General features: G+C 43.5%; 3 protein-coding genes and 1 long non-coding RNA gene across 6 annotated transcripts in view; 2 read left to right on the top strand and 2 right to left on the bottom strand.

Moving 5' to 3' along the window:
- The first annotated feature begins 162 nt into the window (after positions 1-162).
- Positions 163-11,054, top strand: il17rc (interleukin 17 receptor C). Of its 3 annotated transcripts, none has more exons than XM_031568387.2 (17): positions 163-985; positions 1,145-1,242; positions 1,540-1,572; positions 1,698-1,845; positions 2,612-2,879; positions 3,068-3,171; positions 3,273-3,387; positions 3,491-3,532; positions 3,917-4,044; positions 4,148-4,201; positions 5,485-5,590; positions 5,708-5,934; positions 6,050-6,103; positions 6,277-6,325; positions 6,501-6,596; positions 7,184-7,219; positions 7,366-11,054. In XM_031568387.2, coding segments are annotated over exons 3-17 (2,139 nt in total). In that variant the 5' UTR covers positions 163-985; positions 1,145-1,242; positions 1,540-1,570; the 3' UTR covers positions 8,076-11,054. The 3 variants fall into 3 exon arrangements, with proteins under 3 accessions (XP_031424247.1, XP_031424246.1, XP_031424248.1); XM_031568386.2 differs by having other exon boundaries at positions 1,540-1,609; XM_031568388.2 differs by lacking the exon at positions 1,540-1,572 and having other exon boundaries at positions 1,145-1,243.
- LOC105903414 (protein disulfide isomerase Creld1) lies at positions 10,439-13,148 on the top strand. The gene is made up of 6 exons (XM_012831167.3): positions 10,439-10,557; positions 11,393-11,577; positions 11,681-11,764; positions 11,883-11,978; positions 12,437-12,577; positions 12,820-13,148. The coding sequence occupies exons 2-6, from the start codon at positions 11,409-11,411 to the stop codon at positions 13,038-13,040; spliced, it is 711 nt and encodes a 236-aa protein (XP_012686621.1). The 5' UTR covers positions 10,439-10,557; positions 11,393-11,408; the 3' UTR covers positions 13,041-13,148.
- Positions 13,149-14,334: 1,186 nt separating this feature from the next.
- LOC116220558 lies at positions 14,335-21,032 on the bottom strand. The gene is made up of 4 exons (XR_004163740.1): positions 20,923-21,032; positions 19,612-19,678; positions 18,700-18,899; positions 14,335-18,548 (listed from the first exon to the last, which is right to left on the bottom strand). It is a non-coding gene; the product is annotated as an uncharacterized LOC116220558 (long non-coding RNA).
- Positions 21,033-21,288: 256 nt separating this feature from the next.
- erc2 (ELKS/RAB6-interacting/CAST family member 2) overlaps positions 21,289-22,902 on the bottom strand; it is a gene marked incomplete at its 3' end in the record, with an annotated part of 39,458 nt that continues 37,844 nt past the window's right edge. Inside the window, exons 16-18 of the mRNA XM_031568576.2 lie at positions 22,712-22,872; positions 22,155-22,302; positions 21,289-21,732 (exon numbers count right to left, since the gene is read on the bottom strand). Of these exons, the coding sequence (XP_031424436.2) occupies positions 21,289-21,732; positions 22,155-22,302; positions 22,712-22,872 (753 nt within the window). The remainder of the gene's footprint in view (positions 21,733-22,154; positions 22,303-22,711; positions 22,873-22,902) is intronic.

The following is a 22,902-nucleotide window of genomic DNA, read 5'->3' as shown; positions in this document are numbered from 1 at the left end:
CAAAGGCGAGTTCATGAATATCGCAGGACAGGTTTGTTATTATTTTATCTGGCTGATTGCTTACAGAAGCTACTGCATACATGTTGTTCTGTTCCTGATCAACAACATTCCAACCACTTGCCTCCAACTTTTTTCTTTTCCTGATCAACAACATTCCAAACTTGTAATGACGTTTCGGAATAAAACACCATCTCCCCAACAATGCCACAGAGCTGCCCTTAAGATATTCCCAGTAAGCCTATTTGACTGTAAAGTCGTGTTCTAGTGCCAGCATTTTTACTTTCCTCCGGATTGAGAAAAAGAGTGCTTTTAGTTTGCCATTTGATTTTTATGTCTTGTTTTGACTGACTTTGAATGGTCCCTTCCACTGCAGTATGAAATCATTACACCGTAGTAATCTTTTATAATCGGAAGTAAAAGACCTATTAATGTTTCTCCCACTTCTGAATATCTTTACAACAGTTTACACCACTAAGATAATGGCAACAAACCAAATGCATGCCACTATGTTGTCTCCATGGTGATGATCACTGCACCTGGCACAAACACAACATTGTCTGATGCTGTGATTTTGTAACAGTATGGACATTGACCCACTAGATTCCTGGTTAAAGTGATAACAAGTTCTGAGATCTGAAATCAATATCCGCAGCTGGTGACTGTACGGCACTAAGTGGGAAACAGCAATATCTATTTGATCTTTAATTAAAAGTAGGCCTACAGTGCTCTTATCTGGAGTGTAGGCGACCTTCAGGCTAGAGTCAACTGCGTCAAAGACGAAGGGGTGGAGTTCCACATATTCAGCCCACTGAATCATCCACCTGTTGAGTTTCATTAGCTGGAGCCAGGTTACTGTAGCATTACCTACTTTACAACAGGTAGGTTACCTACTGATAAGCTTAACAGCTGGTTAAAATCGACAGTCTAGCTCTACAATCAGAAGACTTGACTACTTAAGGAGCTCCATTACCGGTCAACAAACTACGTGAGTAGTCTTTACTTTACGCGTTGAAGTTTACGGTTTTATTATTATTTGTTTTCCAACATTTTCAATAGAAACGACTACATTTCAAAGTGTATAAGGATGTGCTAAGTAATGTTCATGCGCACTACGTGAAGACTGTTTTCTGGTTTGTGTGTTCAGCATGTCCAATTATGAGATTTTCCAAGAGATTTCCACACCTCCTGAGAGCTGAGCGGATGTGTCACACCTTTCGTTGACTGTTGGCACATGCCCTTACAGGTAGGCTCCACAAACCGCTCCGTTTGCAGTCGAATAACCTTCTGTCCTGACCAGGCGTGTAACTTTTTTCAACAGAGTTTGGACACTAGATAAACGTAAATTGCAGCAATTAATGTAATAAGCCTTAATACGGAACTTAGTTCTTGTCATGATTTCGACAAACTGTCCCCTGCCTGGTTACTGGTAGTAGCCTATCAGTAGAGTGACCTAAGGAGCCGACAGAATTTCCCTTTCTAAAATCCAGTCTATCTGAGTGTAAAACTAATGTCATCGTTTCCTTCCGGTTTTGTTTAAACGGTTTGATTTGGGATTCATGAATTAGTCGACATGTAAGCCACTTAAGAGGACAGGTATTGCTGTTATGTGGTAAGTGATACCAACACAGAGAACCATATGCTTGGGGAAATTAGGCAATTCTTTGGAATGAGCCTATGACGTAACTTTTTTCCGGTAGGAGAAAACGGACTTTGGAACTGTCGATGGCTTTGAGGCAGCTGGATTTGTTGGGCTACCTGCTGGTCATCCTCCTGTCGAGTATAAACACTTCTGCTCACCTGAACAAGTTGGACTATGACTCGCACAACCTCTTCAAACTATCCGAGGTAGGATTTACGAGTACATTACATCTCCTCTCGACAGGACGAACAAGAGAATGACTTTTCGGACAATACATTACGTTTTAATAATGTCATTGCCGTTTCGTGGCTTCCGCTGAGAAAAACAGAATTAAGTAATGGTGCGGAATTCCGTGGCAATATGATTATCACTATTGTTACAGATCCTGTAGTGGTACTGCAGTGGTTCGATGCATTACAAGCAGGAGCCTTCTAAGCTGGAATTTCTTGCAGAATTCTGAAGAGCGGTATAATAAGTGCTTTTAGAACCTGAACATCTGCGTCTTTTTATAAATGTGGAAAACAAAAGTACTGTTGCCATTATATTAATTATTAGCCATTCATATTTTTAAACGGTCAAAAAAAATTCAAAGTAGATTTAGCCTGTCTTAATGCAAGTTACAGTTATTTTTTATTTGACACCTCAGCCCTCTCCAGGTGTTGACCACAATGTTTATACTGCTTGTCATAGTTAAATAAAGTTAATTAGCAATCTGTTATCTGAATGGGTTCACCTTTTTCACTTGGTTTGACTGACAGGCAATTCCACACCCAATCTCAACTACAGTGTGACTGATAGGCCTATAGCCAGTGAAGAAATTGTGCAAAAACACCAGTTCTAGTACTGAGGCATCATTTTGCCAAAGCCTTGAGATGTTCTAGCAAATGTTGCAATCCTTGCAGTGAGTGCAGACATCTGTCTTTGCATTAGTTGCTAGCAATGCTGTACTAAGGGTACCGTGTGTCTCTAAAGGGTCTCTATGACTGCACCCTGGAGGATACATTCCCTCTTCTGCTGGAACGGCGACGCTCTGCTGTGGATGTGCACAGCATTGAAGCCAAAGTCTACCTCTGCTGTCCACAAGGCAGTGAGTGTGAGCCCTGTCTTCAAGTCCTGCTCAATCTCACTGTCACAAATGAGGAAGACTTGGATGACGGTGAAGTAGATGATCCAGAGGAGGAGACCTCAGCAGAGGGTGAAGAGGCGGAACGTGCAACGTATGCAGCAACCAGTCAAAAACGTAGGTTGTGTGTGTGTCTGTGTGTGTGTATGAGAAAGAGAGAGAGAAAAAAAGGTTGTGAGTGTTAAAACGTAATAGGCAAATTGGGACTTATAAAGCTTTTCAAATGTGTGGTCAATTCTGAATGAATGTTGGTTCCATATATTTATTGACTGATTGACCTATCAATTCCATTCATGTTCTTGCAGCTGCCATCTTGAATTTGTGTTACACCATCGCACAACGCGTTACTTGTTGTCACATGGTGGAATGTGCTGTACATTTTAAGCGGGAGAGTCCTTATCAATCTGAGGTAGGGAGCTGATGTTCTTAGTCACAGACTTCACGTGAACCCCTGTGACATGGACACTTTCTGAGTAATCTTGTCTTCTCTGTGGTTGTGGTTCCGTACAGTGGTTTGGTGTGTTGTTGAAACCGGGGGGTTTGACACCTGGCAGCACAGTGTATGTGACTGTTGACGCAACCAGTAAAGTCAATAAAACCATCACGATACCCACAGAAGCCACAGGTAAGGGGTTTGTGTCCAGTGGTGTGTTTGTGTTTGTGTCCTCAGTTTCATGGTCAGTCAAAAAAATATTGATGGGATATTGTTTTTCTGTCGCTTGTCACAGTTTGCACAGGTTCCAGGCGCTCAGAAGTAAAAGGTTGTGTTGGTAAGTAAATACAAAGCAAGTTCCACTTTCTTTACTATCTTGCCTTGAGGCTCAGGCTCTCAAACAGAACAAATATGCTAATTTTCAGATTTCACAGATAGTGGTTGAAACAGACAGTGTTGAAATGTTTACAGACAGTCCATCATAGCAGTGCACCTGTGAACATCCAGTGAAGATTTGCATCAAACCTGTTGAACAAGATCATAGCATGTTATTGTAGGGTTAAACTAGTTTCATACACATGTCAAATATTTGTGCCATAATTTCACTTGAAGACTGAGATGTATTGGAGTGGTGATTGTATTGAGTGTCCTCATAAACACACTGAATACATTCATCCAATTCAGTACATTGCACAAAAAATCACACAAAAATCTTTTTTAGACCCACCCCAGCTGTCAACTGTAGTGGATCTGGAGAGAAGGGAAGTAAGGATCGGGGCTACTGAAGACAAAACACACGCGGTCAATGTGTCCATGTGTTTGAAGTCAGAAAGGGCAGGGATCTGCAAGGTGAGGCTGCTTGTTTTTAGTAACTCATTCTGTTGATGTCGGAATGAGGTCCTATAAAGCAGAGCTTTGTTTCCTTCCTGACGTGCTTTGCATATCTCAACAGTCTTTTCCTGGAACCATTCCACTGCACGCTGTCAGTCCCTGCCTGTGCATTCAGGTACTTACATCACCACACCCAAAACATTTGTAAGCTAAAAAGATAACTATGATATCCAACCTTTCAAGGTATCTCTGCTACAAACTTGAATTGCCAGACCTGAAACCTTTAAACTATTGATTGCTTCCAGCACTCTGATCAGCAGTGTTTCTTCAGTGTTTCTTCTGTTCAAAACAATTAAATGCATTGACACATAATTGTGGCTTGTCAAACCCGTTTAAAATGGCCTTGCCAAATCCCTTCAAACTGACTTTTCATTTACATTTACATTTAGTCATTTAGCAGACGCTTTTGTCCAAAGCGACGTACAAGGGAGAGAATATGACAATGACTTATATTGTTAATCAGGGTACGTAATAGTGTTTTGCTCACTTAAATTCTATGACAAACTAACATTATTTTTGTCAAGATCGATATAACCCGTCTCACATCCTTTTTTGAGAAGTTTAATATTAATATTATTATTAATACGAAAGTTCAAATAGATCTATTTTCAAAGATCTGTTTTCGTCACGTCTTAGTCATCGGAAAAAGGTCGTTAACGCATATTTTTCGTCAACGAAATTAACACTGGTCCAAGCAGCATGTGTGAAGTGCCCCAATTGGCAAAAGGTTGAATGATTTGAACATTTCAATAGGCGAATGAGGATAATTTGAAATTTTGGAAATGTTACGTAAGGAAGGCAAAATGAATCGTGAAGATGGACTAAAGCATGTTAGAGGAAAAAGTGTTGTAGCAACATCTTATGGCTGATTTGGCTTATTAACAGGCTTAAATTTCCTGCTGAAATTTGGAGTTTTGTTAAGATTCAAACGGTTGATGCCATGAGCCAAAATGTTAATATGCCCTTTACAGCACCCTCTTGTGGACAATGTCTTTCATATTTGGCAAAGAGCTCATATGTCCCATAATGAATAAGTCTATAAAGTTTCATGAAAAATAACCATTCACACTGGCAAATATTGGCTGCTGAAATTTGATTGGCCATTTGGTGGCCCCTTTGGTGAACCAGCCAATTGGCGCTTTAGGAAATAAGTTAGGACCAGTGTGTGTGTGTGTAACTTAATTATTTTTTTGTGCTGCCCATCGCGTTTTGTGGGAGAAAGAAAATACAGATCAAGAACAAATACAATAAGAATCCATCTTAGACCTCTAATCTTAGACCTAGAATACATTTTTCCTTTAATGTAACTATTGCTTAATGCAACTATTTTAATATATTGTACTATTGTAACGTACATTACTATTATTATGTAACTCAACATCAATGTGATTTAATTAGGTTTGGTGGCAAGACAAGGATGGGCGGTCTGAAACGTGTCTGTTCAACAACACCCGGAATTGGAACATCATCCCAGCAAAAAAAACTGCTTTGGACTTCATGAAAGGTAGAAAGATTTGTGTAAAGTCATAAAAGTTGCCCGTCAATGCTTAAGCATATGTGATGCTTAAAGTGGCCACTGTGACACAAGATGCCTCTTGACTCTTGACTGTTTATCTCTTAGAGCTGCGGCAGAATGTTTTGGCTAACATCTCCAGGTCTGTGGTGCTCAGCCAAACCCACAGTGGCCTGCTGGCACTGAGCTGGAACGTGAGCGTGCCCTGCCAGGTAAAGGTGGACGTGAGGCTTTGCCGCATGGGTGCTGGTGGAGTCTGTGAGGATGTGAAAGATGAAAGGCACCTCATCCAGGAAGGGAACGACGCTTGGATAAGCAATACGAATGGTTCATGGGTATGTAATATGAGCTCTGGTGCTCATAGATGGTCACTACATTTCATGTTGAACGATTGCAGTGGTTAGATGCACAGCAAACATGCACTTTAATGACTGCTGTTGAATCTTCTAGAGAATATCTGGGGCTTTCGTGAATGTCAGCGCTCACCTGCCTCATTGCATAAAGGTAAGCCTATTTTCAGTTAATAAGGTATAAGGTCGAAAATATATAATAATAAGGAATTGTGTTTCAAATAAGTGAACTGCACAATATAACTGTGTGATGATGAAATGAATAAGCCCTAATGCACACAGATCTAGTAGTCTTCAAATAGATCATATCTGTTGTCTCCATTCCAGATGGAGGTGATGGGAGAAGAGATGTATCCATGGTGGTGTCAAAAATACAGTGAGTCTCTGACTAAAATACATGTTTTCTCAAATATTTATCTTGTGGATTTCGCTAAATGCCTTTCTTGAGAGAGTTTGATGTATGTTGAATATATCCTCATTGATGATGGGATGCTGACCTTGTGTGAGTCATTGGTGGGCTGTTCTCTAACTTTCTGTAAATGTGTTCCTAGCCAGAAGATGGCACTGGAGTATTCCTATCTTTGCGGTGGTGCTGCTGTTCAGCCTGGTCATCTTTAGTATTTATTTAAAGAGGACAACTCTTGAGAGTAAGTGCTGCTTACATCCCTCCTATGTTGTCTGTTAAGATGTATTATCTCATCGTTTCACTCATTCACCGTTTACTGCTGATTTCACAATTGTGTAGTTTGCATGATTCTGAGATTTCGCATCATTACTAGTAGGCCTGCCCACTGAAAAACAAGGAAAACAAATGCTACTTTTCCTGATTTTTCTGTTAATCTTGGAAAAAATGGTATAACATGTGGATTGGATAATCTCAGATTCTGCTCTCTAGTTGGAATGTCGCATTCAGAGCTAAAGGCTGCAGGTGAAAGTTCAATGTGATGTTGGCCGGCTCTTACTGGTGGAGCCTTTGTTGAACTCTATCTCCAATCAATGGATTTATTCATGGGGTCCTTTTTCCGCTCATCATCTAAACAACTTGTACAGTGAAGAATGTGTGGGACACATGCGCATAGACACCCACACATGTGTCCATGGCAACAAATAGCATGGGAATGTGGAGACATAGCTTTTTACATTGGTCTTCAAGAGCAGTTTCCCAGTCTGTATCTAAATAGAGTGTGGTTCTGTGGAGCAGGAAGATTCATATTCATTTGTGTTTCTTGAACAGAGTGGCTACAGAAGTCACAGAGAAGTCTTCTTCAAGGTATTTCCCCGAAGTATTTGCACATCCATTGTTCTTTCTCACCCACATGGAACTACATATAAATATTATATGAATTCATAATTACAATTTTTAGACACACTTTCTCTCCCTCCCTTTCCCCCCCACACACACACACACACATGCAGGAGGAAGAGGCCATGTGCTATTGCTGCATCCACCATGTGAGGACCCCTCCACGTCAGAGCTGGTGTGCCTGCTGGGCTCGACTCTCAAGTCTTTGGGCTTCAGTGTGTCCCTGGACCTGTGGAGCCACACAGAGCTAGGCGCTGTGGGCCCTGTGCCCTGGCTGCACTCCCAGATGGAGCTGCTGCAGACCAGGGGAGGCCGTGCCTTGGTGGTGCTGAGCCACACGGCTTTGAAGCGGGCAGAGGAGTGGAGCTGGCTGGGCTGGAGAGGTGTTCGAGGTGGAAGTTTTGTGGGTACAGACCTAGATGGAGGTCAAGGTCCCCCATCACCCTGCTCACCGCCCGCAGATGTCTTCAGTGCTGGTCTGAGCTGCCTGCTGGAGGACCACCAAAGGGGTTGTGCGCTGAGACGCTTTTCCTTGGTGCAGTTTGACTCTCACAGCCCTTTCACCCCTGGAAAAACAGACGCTGGCCTTCCACTCCTGTTCCAAGGGCTGAGTATGTACCGCCTGCCCACAGACAGCCGGGCATTTTTGGATGCTATCATGCAGCATGGTGGAGTACTTGTAAGGTCCCGGAGGTGGCAGTCTAGGTGGCTGTCCAGGGCACTGATGAGAAGGCTGCAGAGCACTAATGACATCACTGGAGAATGTTTCTCCCAAATATTGGAGAACTCTGGAGAGACCGCACCTCTCCAGCCCCGCGCTTGAGGGTGGTGACCTGAAACAATTCATCACAAAACAAATTCCTTCCCCAACACCAGGAGATTTTGTATATTTTGGAACCATTTGAAAATTCTGTATTTGTATTTAACTGTTGATATGAAGGTTTAGTGAACCTGTGAATAGGGAATGACTTTTACTGATCCTTTGTTTCCTTCGTAAAAGGAAATTAGCATGTTTCCATTGAAAAATGAACTTACTGATGAAGTATGTAAAGGCTTGGAAACAACGTTCACTGGTATGACCAGCTAAACCATCAAAGGTCAAGCGAAAACATACCTTAAACTACTCAAACTAGCTGGTAAATTAGCTTAACTAGGGCTGCGTTCAGCCCTGATAAAACTGAGCAAAACCTCTAATAAAATGGAAACCGTGGTTTGTTGAACCCCTTAGGTACATCCCATATCATTATTGGCCTGCTTCCTCTGTCCTTGTTCCTCTGTCATCCAGCTTGTGCCCCGTAAATCGTTCAGACAGAGGAAGCATGCAAATAATCATTCAAAGAGCCCTGTGCTCAGTCAATTCTCCCTGAATAAATAATGATGATGATGATGATGATGATTCTAACATCATGTGACGTCATGAAGGATGTCTCATTTCTCTAATTGCTGCCAGAGGAGACGAGGAGGGAGGACAGAGGACTAATGAGCGAGGACAGACGAGAGCCTGCTGTGCGGAAGTCTTATTTCTGTGGTTACAAGGCGTGGCGTGGCGTGACCTTTTGGAGCCTATAGGCAAAGATTTAGGAATGTGTGAGGTAAAGCCCACCTTGGGTTATACCTTACGCATTCTGAAATCTTTGCCTATAGAGTGTGGAAGGTGACCCGGAAGTTTGTAGTTTTTAATGTTAGCATTTGAACACTTCCTAATTTCCAAAGAAGAAAATCCCCAAACAATGGCAGTAGAAAACCTGCGCAAACCATTTGGTGAGTTAAAATTGAATTACCGGTAGGCCTTTTGTAACTATTATCTTGTAACAATATGCTAAAGGAGAAAAAAGACAGACTACATGCAGCATGTGGGACGCTAGAGTGGTATCCATGGTTACACACAACTCTTTGCTCACACTCTGCGTTTTTCTTACTAAACGTATCGTTACAGCTCTAGCACCTAAAACATTGATTTATACTATGCAACAGATTGTTGCTATAACATCCTTAGGCAATCCATGTGTTTTACTTACTACCCATCTCTAGAAAGACATCTGCATGGGATGATCAGGCTCATAGGTCCTCTGTCCTCCCCTTCATCATCTCTATTGGCAGGAATTGACTAATCCTAAATCCCAGCCCGCCTGTTACTAGGTCGCATAAACTTGGTCCGACTAGCTTGACAAACATGGTGACGCCGATTTCGTTTAGCCAGGTGCAGCAGTATGTTTTAAATTATATCTCTGGATGTCAGGCAATATAATATCAAGAAGCCGACAGCAAGGACCTTCACGATGTTTACTTTCATCAACAAGTCAAAATGATGCAAATTGAGGCCAAGTCATTCGGGTCTCAAGGAAAAAGGGAGAAGCCACACATTATTTGCATAGAGACCAAGTATGACAGGATTATCGCTCAACTCAACTAACCTCAACTCCCTTTCTGCACTTAGTTACAGCAGCCAGTAATGTGACTTTACATAGTAGTTACCTTTGAACAGATGTAGGTGTCCTTGTTGGTGACATTTATGTTCTGCTGATGGTGAGGTCTACTGCACAGCTTAATCCACTGTTTAGATTGGTCAAACTTTGTTTTTGGTTTTGGAAATGGAATAAACGCAACACGTTCCACCCAGTCAGGGTGGAAAAGAGTGTTGCTTTTACAGGTTCACCATACACATAATTTAACCATATTCAAATTTCCCTTTTTTATGTTTAATTCAGAGGAGTGAGCCTAGCACATAGCATAACAGGAAAGGGGAACGTTGACCCTGGTCCCTTGGAGACCAAGCTTGCTCAGGGGGCGGGGCCTAGGAAAGATAAATTAGAAAAAGGAGACATCCCTCATGACGTCACACTTCAAACGATTTCCGGGGCCCAAGCTGGAGGAACGAGGACAGAGGGAGCATGTAAATAAACGATATGGGATGTACCTAACATCGCACACAGTTCATATAGAAACATATTGTTCAACGCGGAAACCGTTGCAAAACGGTGCACACCGTTTTCAGATTGAACGAGCCCCAGCTTAAGATGGTCAAGCTGTCTCTTCCAGCAGGGTTATCTATGTTTAGAAATAAAAAAAAAAGCTGTTGGTGGAGTATGCACTCAACATAGAAGGCTATGTCATTTGCTGAAGCAGCACTCCAGGGGGGGTGGGGCGGAAGAGATAAACCAATCCGAACGCTTGTCAGAGGCGGACGTGAGACAGCGGACACTCGGCAGCCAAGTTGTTTCTTTGTTGTAGCACCAAACGGAATCACGAGATAATCATCGTGGACAGTAAAACCTATGTCTACTGTGAGATCCTAATGGATAGAGGTAAACAAAAATGATTTTATATATTTAAGTTACTGTTTGAAGAAATAATGCTGAGGACCTTGTGCTGTTCCTATTCGCATGTGCAACTGACAGAAAAGTGCCACTTGGTGAATAAGATAATATTAAAATGTAATGTATGTTTTGGGAGATACAAAAACAATTCCTTCCTGAAGTTGCCCGGTTTGGTGAAGGCTTTGTGTAATAACGTCATGCATAATGACAAAATACCCTTCTGAAAAAAACCTAGTTTTGAGCTGGTTGACCAGCTACTTTGACCAGTTTGACGTATATATTTTTTTAACTATCTACCAGCATATGCTGGCTTTCAGCAGTTTTCTTCAGCAGGGTATGCACCTGCAAACTATATTCCATCCAACATTTTCATGAAGAAGGTATAATGTCAAATAGTAGTGGGAAGGTGAACAAAGTGTAACTGAATGTATCGGTGAGAGTTTTATACGAATAAATAATGTGTGGTAAAACAAGTACACAGTCAACCTTTTTCTCTCTCAGCCGTTTCTTTGTTGTCATGCACCCACCCTTTCAATAGTACTTCTTCCCTGATGAGTGTTGTAAGTGCCAACTACACCAAGTCTAATAGATATAGGTGGACACTTGACCAGAGCTTATATGCGTGTTTTAAAACACCCAGGACTTTTCTGGCAACATTTTTTTTACATTTACAGACGTAGGCCCTATATCAAAGTCGTTGCGCTGGTAAATAATTGTATTTGCTGCAACAGGGTAGAAAAGGAGGGATAGGCACAGAACTCCACATACAAAACTGAATTTGAAATTTGTGAATATTTGTGACTTGTGTTTGCATGGTTTTCAGTGTAGCTTTTAGAGTGATGCCACCACTTTGGAACTCCGTCCTGTCAGCGATCCTGTGCCTGTCCTTCCCGTGGCTTGCCTTGGCCCAGCAATGTTCAGACTCATGCAGAGCCTGCGGTGGGCCAGAGAACAACACGTGTCTTGCATGTAAAGATGGCTGGACTCTCCATGGCCATCACTGTGTGGGTGAGTTGGGCGTCTCTGAGCCGAAGAGTAAACAGGAAGTGGGTTTATGTTACTGCGGACATGTATTACAATCTCTGGTGTTCCTCCTCATTGGCCTTTGCAGATGTTGATGAGTGTGACAGCAAGCCGGCTGGGTGCCCCTCGGACACCTACTGCTTTAACACAGAGGGATCATACGAGTGCAGAGGTGAGAGGTCAGGGGTCAGGGGTGCTCGTCTGAGATGGCTGTGTGCACAGACAACAGCAAACATAGTGGCCTCGAGGCTCTTACCTCTGTGCTGTGCTTAACTTCCGTATCTCTGTAGGATGTGACCCTGCATGTGCGGCTTGTATGGGCAGTGGACCAGCTCGCTGTAAGAAATGTACAAGTGGATACGGGATGACTGGTGCAAAATGTGTAGGTATGAGCTCCAACTTCAACACCGCTACGTTAGCCTCAGTGCTCAGTGTGATGAAACATATGGTCTTGCTTTCTCTTGTTCCCTGTTTCTGTCTCTCCAGGTCTCTTGATTTCTCCTCTTTCTTGCAGTATGTGCTCCCTCCCAGTCTGTGCTTCCCCTTTTGTTCATTATTTTATCTCTATTCTGTCAGTATTTGTTGTATGGACGATTTCCTGTGGTAAACTTCCTATGTAAGTCATGGTTGTGAAGGAGGCCAGCAGGTACATGGCTGAGCAGTTTGCAAACGTCACTCTTTAACATGTGCCATGACCCACAATAATACCCATAAAACCCATGGGTTTTAGCTTCCTTGCTAGCGTGCCTTGCTTCAATACCAGACGTTGCCTTTGACGTTACATTACAGTGAAATTGAACCGATTTGGTATATGCTTAAATAGCTTAAATGACTGCCCCTTTAGATATCGACGAGTGCGGTGAGAATGAACTGGTGTGCCCAGGTCTGGATGAGTTCTGTGTGAACATGGAGGGGTCGTTCTACTGCCAGTGTGCTAAAGGTTTCCACCGGGAAGACGGTGTCTGTAAAGCCATTCAGACATCAGGTGAGGAACATGCCTTTTGCATCGCACACGCACACACACACACACACTCACACACACCTGTCTTTTTTCATCTGCTGTTCCTCACATTCGAACGTGAGCTCTGGGTGAAGTGTGGGGCGACGCGGCTGATGTGACACTGTCTTACCGTTTTGTTTCTTCCAGCTGTACATTTCTACATACACACTCTCACAGACAAATACATTTGCTAAAGCAGACTTCTGGTCTTTCCGGTGTGATTGCAGCTGCCCATGACAAGGGCTTGTTTGATGACATCCAGGAAGAGGAGGTCGAGGTCCTGCAGCAGATGTTCTTCGGTGTGATCCTCTGTGCTCTGGCCACACTGGCTGCTAAGGGTGACATGGTCTTCACCTCCATTTTCATGGGGGCGGTGGCGGCCATGGCTGGGTACTGGTTCTCTGACAGAGGGGATCGACTGCTGGAAAGCATGTTGAGAGGACGCTAATGTTGCCTGCACATACACACATGCGCACACAAACACACAAAGGATACACACATATGCACACATACACACAGAGGATGCACACATACACACATTTGCACACAAACACACAGAGGATGCACACACATATGCACACAAACACAAAAAGGATACACACATATGCACACAAACACACAAAGGATACACACATATGCGCACAAACACACAAAGGATACACACATATGCACACAAACACACAAAGGATACACACATATGCACACAAACACACAGAGGATGCACACACATGCACACAAACACACAAAGGATACACACATATGCACACAAACACACAGAGGATACTATTTATTTGCACTGTGTATCAGCTATCCTTAAGTTATGTAAGCCTCTACAGTCCCTCTAATGTCCATTATTGTTCTCTCCAAAGATCTCCAATAACATTGAAGGGAATGTTTTTTAACCTCGGCCCTATTTTTAGACCGTTTTGACCAAACCTTTCCTAAGGACAGTTAGCAATCGAAATCAATACAGTACTGAGTTACAGAGCTATAAACAGCAACAGCAAAATGGCTATGCAATGTGATCCCATTGGACAATCAAGAGAGTTGCTTCTTGAGCATATCTTTTCAGTTACCACACCCACACGACAATTACCTTTGTGTAGACGCTTTTAAGATTGGCCACTTTGTCTTGTTGGGGAAGCGTGTTGCATCATACTTACCTAATACTCGTATAAATTCTGAATAACTGTAAACCAACTTTAATAAAAGCAAACTGTTTATTAAGGCTCAAATTGTGCATTTACTCAAATATTTTGAAAGGTTAATGTAATTCATAACAGGTCCAATAGGAGAGGAAATATTTACACTCATATATGGAGTATAACTTTTCTAGTCCCCCAGATATGTCTTTGATGCTATCAGCCTATTCTGTCTGCTTGTTCTGTGGCAGCTGCCTCCCTGGCAGTGGTCAGACCAGTCAAACAGGTGTGCACAGACAGGTGGCCTTTCAGAACCTTTTTTTGCCGTGGTAACTTGTCAATAATGTTTCTCTGATATAACACCATCAGAGAAACATCACAAGTTCACAGAGAACGTGCACGACTCAGTTTACCCGCACAGACTTGATTGAGCACATTTATAAATGGTGTTCTGGAACAGATAACCGAGTAGGTCACGACGGGTTCACTCACCCCAAGTTCAGGGTTTATGTCAGGCTAGGTTAATCACGCTTTCTCGAAAAAAAACTCTGGACTTTTTTCAGTAGTTACTACTGAACTTACACAACGACAGACACTTCCTTCAGAAAGAAATTCACCTTTATTGAATGGATATAAACAAGCTGGCCAACACTCAGTAATATTCTGATAGAACACACACAATAGCAAACACCAGGGGTGGATTGGGGCTTGGTGTCCCTTGAGACAGCCTCATTGGATTTCAAAACACCAAACATGACACACAGTACCCATGCTGAATAATATCAGTCAAACTCTCCCCCTCTGTCTCCTCTGATGGAGAGTTTCAGCTCCTCTTTAATATTCACCCACACACAAACTACACCCACCCGACCACACACACACACACACACACACACCCTCACAAACTCATGCACCGTCGGCTCATTTCTCCAGCTCACTGAACAACACCACCCCAGAGACATGCAAACTTACTTTCATTGGGAAAAAAAAATGCACAAGCTGTCCACCTATGGGGATACAACAGGAGAGAGGACACCCCACTCTCAAACACATCACACCACCAGCACGATGCAGATGCCTTTTATTGTATGAGGACTGATGCATCATGGGACTTGACCCCACGTTCACACAAGTAATCATTCAGCATGCTGGACGCTCACATTAAACTTGGATTGAAATCATTACTGTACAACGCAAAAACATTTACATATACAAGTATTACAATCTCAAACGTACATATTCAAATGCTTAAACCATAGAAATAACAAAATAGAAAAAAACAAATATATAAACCAATTGTCTTTTTAAAAAAGTGAAAACAAAAAACATGTTTCTGGCATTGGTCACAGTGTTTTGCTTCATCCAGAGGTTTGCATTTTTGACATCATTAAAGAAAACAAAAAAGCAACTGGGCAAGAAAATCCAAACATACACAGGAAGTGTCACACGTTTCTTTGATATATTTTTTTCATACCCCCAGGCCTTTTGTACGACATGAAGTCTGTCATCCCATGGCTAAGAATTTGTAGTTTTATTGAGCCAGTGGATACAGCCCCCCATCCTTTCCCACACATGGTGCACTGAGATACCGTGCTGTGCATAGAGGCCAAGACAGTATTCCTAAATCGTTGCTCACATTAGTTGGCACGTTAAGTAAAAATGATCATGCAACAGCACAATTTTGTGATTTTCTTTCTTCTACCATGTACACTATATAATAATGTCAGGGTAGGAGAATGCCCCTACTTCAAGTATTCAGTGGTAAAGGACCTGAACAGGGAGGAGAGAAAAAAAAACATACCTATCCTCCTTAAGTTAAAGTGAAAGGTTTGGACGTTCCCCTGTCTTCTTGCATTGCCTAATTTGCAGACATGCTACTAACTTTAATTACTGACCAACACAGAACCACAAAAACAGAAAAACAAATGACACTACCCAAAGGTGCCACCCGCAGTGCTCTTTGACTGTCACTTTGACAGACATATTCTGAATAACATACATCCACCCAACAGAGAACAAGGGGCTTTCACAGTGAACAGAGAACTCTGGTACGACGGCCACAACACCGGTCAACATGGAAGAGCAAACAACCCTTTGGAAGGGCTTCCGAGAAGAAGCATTAACAGTCTAATAATCTGCTTTTTTTCCTTTATTGTTTTACACGGAATGAATTTGATGGTGTCCTATTCTAAAAACACCCAGACAGACATGGTCCACATAAGACCTCACAACAGCTGAGAGGAACAGCAGAGGGACAACAACAAACAAACAAACAAACACAAAGTGAAACAGAAAAAAAAAAACAGTAGGCAATGCCTCAGTGACTGAGGTGTTTAAACTTCCACTTTAACAGTATTGGTGACAATCCTCACTCACCAGTGCATGATTGGGTTCACTGTTCTGCTGAATTTGTCTCATTGCTACTGCTGCATCACAGATTTCTAATCAAATCTTGGCAATGACTACTTGCATTGCAACCCAAGTGATAGTGCTTTGGGGACACCAAGAAACAGTGAGTTTTTAGTTAACTTTACCATTAATTCATTTTATGTGGCAGGACTAGGACACATCATAATGTCCTACTGGAAGCAGACATTATCAACTAACTCTTTGTTTGGGATGAGCATTAAATGCTCATGTGACCTCAGTGATATGATGACGGTACCTGTTAAGGTCACCAGTACAGCAAGATACTTGTACAAAATGAAGATAAAGAGGAGATCCAATCAAATCCAATTCATACTCTGCAACCAGCATTGTAATATGACATTTGGCCCTATGTTTGAGATGAAGAACATCTCAGGGAACAGCAGCTAAGGCCCATGAGCAAAACTCTGACATATATATCTGTTGCCAGACCAGGGAACTTTCTCCTATAAGCCACTTCATGCTCAGAAAAAGATCTCTGAGGCTAAATGCTAAATAAATAAAACACACACACTCACTCTCTGACAAACACCAGTCTCAACAGAAGGAGGGGTTAGAATACTGAGGGCCACACTGGAAACAAATAAAAGTTCTGTTCTCATTCTAATTATTTTTAAAGTCACAATTTTCTGAGCACGTAAAGACACATTTTATATATATCTATTTTTTTTTATATATATTTATCTATGTATATTTATATATGTGTACATATAATGTCTCGAGGCACAGGCCACCAAGGTCAAAGGGACACTAAGAAGTCACAGAGATAGGGTTGGGTTCAGTGCAACAGCTCTAAGATGAGCTGAACAAAATGAATGCGGGGCTAAGGGACTTGGTCATACTGTTGTGGGGACTGACCCGCACTAGCGACTAAAGGGGCACCAACCCTACAGGCTACAGATTCCCACGCACATACACCACATCTCATAGAACAGATAGGTCCTCTGAGGAGAGCTGACCCTGAACGATTCAAAACAATGACCCAATTCTAAGGACGTGACTCCCAGCAAGGTGACCTGTGCTGTAGATGAGAAACCAGTAGATGAATTTGTAGGAGCTGAAAGGAATCAATCGTTCTTTTTTGTTTGTTTAGATTCTTTTTTTATACTTCTACTGCCCTGGAATCCTGAAACACTGAAGATCCATGACGACGGCTGCTTTTATGTTAAAAAAAAAAGTGATTTGACCAGAGGACTGGACTGGAGAGGATAAAGCAACAAGCTGACTGAACAAACAGCTCGACTGTTGCCTGTAAGTCTGCGGGATCACCTGGTGTTTTAGTTTGTGGTTCAGATTACATTAGATGTGTCATCGTGACTGCTGGGGCTGATGCCTTCGTGTGTTGGAGCACCAGTTGAAGCACCATTAGAAATATACCCTGGAAGAGGTGCATAGGTGCAGGATCTTGGAGAGCCACAAGAACACACTCTGAAAAGGAGAATGCTCAAAACGTCCAAAGTCCAAAACTGACCAGTGTGATTCAATACTATTTTGTTTGAGTGGTAAATGTGACACACACACACACATACACACACAAATAAAAACTTCTCTGACTTGTACTCAAACTTGTACTCAAGCTGAAAGCAACGGCACAAACCCCTCTGAAGACTGCATAGAGGTTGACTGCTTCAGAATGCTGAACTGAGGTAACAACATGTATGGGACAGACCAGAGTGGCCCCTTCACTTCTCCCATGCCTGGGAGGCTGTGCTGCTTGTAAGGCCTTACTGATGGGAGGCTTACTGGAGGAGGCCACTAGGGGGCAGAACTGCTCTGATTTCTGCTTCCCTGATATGTAACAACAAATGTGCAGTGTGGCGAGAGAGTTATAAAGGCAAGGCAAACAAATGTTTCCATGTAAAGTTGGCAGGCTACCGCATTTCGCCGAAATGTAAATTACGATAAAAACCAAAACTGAAGGAAGTAAATGAATGAATACATGAAGTTAATCTCGACAAGGGAATCGCGAAGAAGAAAGGAGAGAAACAGCGGCAGTGGAACCAGACAAGAACTGTCTGTGGGGGTCGTGGATGGGGTCATGTGACTGTGCGGGTGGGGAAAACATTAGCTTGGCAGATCAGAGGCAGTGAGAGGGGTGGAGCCAGGCAGATATGGACAGGATGATAGGCAAATGGCGTGAGCTGGGCAGAACCAGGCAGATGTTGGGAGGGCGCAGGAGCAGCTGGTAGTCTATAGGTAAGCTGACCACTGATACATCATCAACTGGAAGGATAAGACTTTCATGGAGGTGATTGCCGATCCTGCACAATGGTTGTATAGGTGGAAGAAGAAATTCCTTTCCACTGGCATAAAATGTCAGGAGGTGGATATGTATCCATGTGTCAAGGTCCACGCTCTAGTCCTGCCCCAGTCTTTAGCCCAATCATCTGTGAACAACACAAGAGCATAAACGTCGATTGTTAGGAAACTCTGATCATGTGTGACTGAAACAAAGTGGTTGGCTGTAGAGAAACTGCATGCCACAAGAATCAGTAAACGTACACAGCACGTGTCCTCTGTGATTAGTATTGACTTTACCTGCTCAGCCATCAATCTCTTCGCCTGGCCCTCCCAGTCAAATGTCTCCACCCCTGCCACTGAACTGACACAAAATGGCAGCCCTCTCCAGCAAAGGCAACAGATTGAAGGTAAGGTCCGGTCAGATGTCTGGTCAGATGGACAGTGTGTCGTTTCAGCATCATGGCATGGCTGTGCTCCTCCAGTAGTGACTGAATCATCTGTATGGGTCGTGCGTGTATCTAAGTTAGACACATAAAGAACTGACAGAGAAAGAACTGAACAAACATCCACATCAATTGTGATTGCTATACTAAATCATCCACACACGATGCATCAGGGAAGCTGGCAAGATCCTTAAAGACTGCTACCATCCATCCTTTAGACTTTTTTCCCCTTTGCCTTCTGGTAGGCGTTACCGAAGTATTCGATCTCGCACCCGTAGATTGGAGAGCAGTTTCTTTCCAGGGGCCATCAGGCTTTTAAATGGACAGTGATACAGTCTCGCCACTTTACACTTTACATGTTACTGTTTTGTACTGTTTGCACTATCAGTAATATTGCACTACCTGAAACCAGGCACATTTGATTTGTCTTTAGGTTAGTATAGGTATATTAGGTTAGTATAGGTTACTATATGTGTATTATATGTTTAGCAGATTGTATTGAATATTTATTTTGTAGATTTATTATATGTTTATTATATGTGTAATCTATGTTCTATAGTACTTATATGTTATGTTATGTTATTTATGTTATGCTATGGTAGTTTGTTGTACGGTGTCTTGTCCTAAGAATTTCAGTGCCCAGTCTGACTGTTTTTCTGTGCATCTGACAAATAAATACTTGAACTTGAACTTGAACTAAATTGTGTTTGCCTCATTGCAGGAGAACTATTGCTCATATGAAGGTTAATTCATGCAAATCACTCACCCCAACAAAACAACATAAGAGCTTTGGTTTTTGGAAATGGTTATGCCCAAATGCCTTCCTCATCATCCTGTGGTTGTTAGAGTAGCAGGCCAATGCAGAGTGAAGTGGACAGAGCAGGAGTGAGGAGAGGGGACAGAAGAAAAAAAGCAAGGTTAGACCAGAGATCTCAGAGGAAACAAGGGACTTGCGAGCACAAGGATGTCAGAGAGATGAGATCAGAGTCTAATTCAGAGCACATCATAAAGGGGTCTCCTGCTTCTGGAGACAAGATCATCCTGTTGTTCTTCATTCTAATCCCCATAGCTTCCAACCCAACCCACCAGGCAGACACACCCTAAGGCTGTTCACCATCTCCTTGGCCTAATTAAGTGAGGGCTGGAATGAGAATACTCTGGCCGAGGAGTCTTGAGGAATCAGGTTCAAAACCTTTGATTAATCATCCGATCACTGGTGCTGCCCTCCAGCACACAGATCACACTGAACCTTCAGAAGGAACCAGAAACGCAGCAGAGAAGATACTTCATACACACACACATGCATCGTGTTTTTAAAGTGTGCCAACATCTGCTTTCAAAAGTTCCATATTAGCATACAATTAAGTTATACCTATATACCACTTTTACAAAATCTAAATATACTTGCTAACACTTAAGTGCTGAAACAAGTAACCTTAGTGCAATTTACCACAGTACTCTTTAAAACCATCAGTGCACCTTCACTAACCTTAAACTATGCTAGGATTACTAATAACTAAGTAGACAAGGTAAAGTAAGGTCAGAAATTCAAAAAGGCAGAGGATGTCCACTGTTAGACAGTAAGTTAGCAAGTAAGAATCATGGTAGTCTCACTGGTCCATCCATGATTTTGGCACACATCTGAAGACAACTTAAAGAAGCGTGGGTACTGAATAGCGGTGAGAGCTAACACTGACAAGGCTGGCTTTCCTCCTAAAGCCCACCAAAACTTGACAAAACTCATCTTAGCTGTGCTCTGTTTTGAATCTGCTCATCTATTGAGCTAATTTATTTTCCTCCACAAGGCATCAGGTTGCTTTTCAGTATTTTAAACACCAGACAAGCTAATCCTGCCCACATTTAGATCAAATTCCCCCATGGTTGCGCCCAGGGTGTATTCTAATAGATGTTGCTCTGCAAGACCCACAGCCATGGCAATATGCCTCCTTATTAGCACGGCCCAGATAGATAATAGAGATGAGAGATTTCAGCCAAATGGCACGGACACACAACACAGGGTGAAAACGCACATGTAAGAAGTATCACTGTGTAGTTAAAGAGAGGGGAGAGAGCCCACCTGGTCTTGGGTGGGGCGGTGTCCAGCATGAGGGGGTCCACGAGCCGGACCTCGGTGGTGTGGTGCCGGGTGACGGGGGTGCTGTCCGTGTGGGGGCGCAGCATGGGGTGGGTGGTGGGGGTGCTGCTGTGGGTGCTGCTGTGGGTGCTGCTGGGGGTGCTGCTGTGGGTGCTGCTGGGGGTGCTGCTGTGGGTGGGGGTGGCCAGGGTGGGGCTGTTGCTGCTGGGGAGGGGGAGCGTGGGGGTGCTGTGGGTGCTGGGGGTGCTGAGGGTGAGGGGGATGCTGCTGCTGCTGCTGCTGCTGCTGCTGCTGCGGGGGCAGGGAGCCGTGTGGGTGCGTCTGCTGAGGGTGCGTCTGCTGTGGGTGGGGCTGCTGAGGGTGGGGCTGCTGAGGGTGGGGCTGCTGTGGGTGGGGCTGCTGTGGGTGGGGCTGCTGAGGGTGCGTCTGCTGGGCCCGGGGGCCATGCTGAGGGTGCTGGGGAGGCGACTGGGTGTGTTGGGGGTGCTGTGGATGTTGGGGGTGCTGTGGATGTTGAGGGTGCTGTGGATGTTGAGGATGTTGGGGGTGGGGAGGGTACTGGGGCTGTGGCCCCTGAGGGTGCATGTGCTGGGGTGGGGGCTGAGGGTGTTGGGGGTGTGGGGCGTGGGGATAGGGAGGCTGTGGTGCGTGCTGTAGGTGCTGGGGATGGGGGTACCCTGGCTGGGGTTGTGGCTGTGGATGAGGCGGCTGAGTCTGCATGTGGTTTGGAGGATGGGGGTGGTAGTGGTCGTCCTCATAGTTATCAGAGATCAGCTTCATTCTGCTCTGGGTCTTAAGACAGAGAAAAGATTGAGTTGTCACTGAGTGCAAAAAAGGCATTACGGAGTTCAGAATTAGTCAGGCTAATTATGTAAGCCATCAGACTCACTTTGTAAACACCAATAACAACAACACAGGTGGCAACACAGCTATCTTGCTAACTGATGAATTAATGCTGTAAAAGCGCTCATATTTTCTTGGGGTTTCTGACCTGCATAATGTCACTTTAAATTAGGAAAAAAAACACTTTAATTAAAAAAAAATTAATAATATTGCATTGTCTAAAGCCAAAGTAGGTTAAACGGGTGCAAACGTGGCTAATTAAAATCCCGAGTCCACAGACATGCTCTTTTACCCTACATGAGTCCAGGACCCGCCCGGGGTCATGACCCTAACCCCCTGCCTTCTCCTAGGCAGAAGGGGGGAGCCAGTACCTGCTGTTTGAGCTGATGCATCAGCTTGTCCTTCTCTCTTTTCAGAGACAGCACCTCATCCTGCGTCTTCTTCTTGTTTGAAGCGGAGAGTTCCAGAAGGGCGATGTTGGCGTCCTTCTCGCTGATGGCTGCCAGCAGAGATTGTTGCCTGCAGGGAAGGAGCACATGTTCTCACAGCAGTAAAAACATGCCCATGTGGACCTCAGCCAGCATCATCACATGACAAACACACAAAGAATCCATGAAAACGAATGTACAAGATACTGACAGTGTACTACGGAGATATGACTCCATTGTGCATTCAGTGTCATGAAAATAGATAAGCGTGCGTATCATAACATGTTTTGTATAAAGCCAGTATCCTCGCTGGAATTAAGAGGAAGTTGATCATAACAATTTCCAAATGACTCACTGAGATTGGTCTATCATCTTAAGACGCAGTTTGGTTTCTCAAAGAGACAGATGCAGATGCAGATGCAGTGTGTGACTGAGCGTTCTAACGTCTCCATGACTCATGAACAGAGAGAAGAAGAGAGGTGAGAGAAAGAGGTCCTCACTTCATTTCCAGGATCTCCTCCAGGTGTTTGCGACGCTCCTGCCGCATGTTGGTCAGGTGACCGTCTCGCTCAGTCAGGGACTGCGTGGTGGAAGACAGGCGCTGCTTGGTGGCGTCCAGCTCCTGCCTGGTCTTCTCCAGAACATTCATCAGTTCCTCCATCTTACAAAAAAAAAAAAGTGCAGAGATTTG

The sequence above is a fragment of the Clupea harengus genome, chromosome 5, assembly GCF_900700415.2.
Source record: "Clupea harengus chromosome 5, Ch_v2.0.2, whole genome shotgun sequence".
In the NCBI taxonomy this organism is placed as follows: Eukaryota; Metazoa; Chordata; class Actinopteri; order Clupeiformes; family Clupeidae; genus Clupea; species Clupea harengus.
Note: the sequence above shows the minus strand (reverse complement) of the source record. Positions and strands in the feature narration are given on the sequence as shown.

Bases quoted from the DNA above. Each gene is read 5' to 3' on its own strand.
- il17rc (XM_031568386.2), top strand. The intron at 3,172-3,272 runs GTAGGGAGCTGA...GGTTCCGTACAG, and splicing joins AGAGTCCTTATCAATCTGAG to TGGTTTGGTGTGTTGTTGAA. The intron at 6,326-6,500 runs GTGAGTCTCTGA...ATGTGTTCCTAG, and splicing joins ATGGTGGTGTCAAAAATACA to CCAGAAGATGGCACTGGAGT.
- LOC105903414 (XM_012831167.3), top strand. From the start codon at position 11,409: ATGCCACCACTTTGGAACTCCGTCCTGTCAGCGATCCTGTGCCTGTCC. The intron at 11,578-11,680 runs GTGAGTTGGGCG...TGGCCTTTGCAG, and splicing joins CCATGGCCATCACTGTGTGG to ATGTTGATGAGTGTGACAGC. The intron at 11,765-11,882 runs GTGAGAGGTCAG...GTATCTCTGTAG, and splicing joins GGGATCATACGAGTGCAGAG to GATGTGACCCTGCATGTGCG.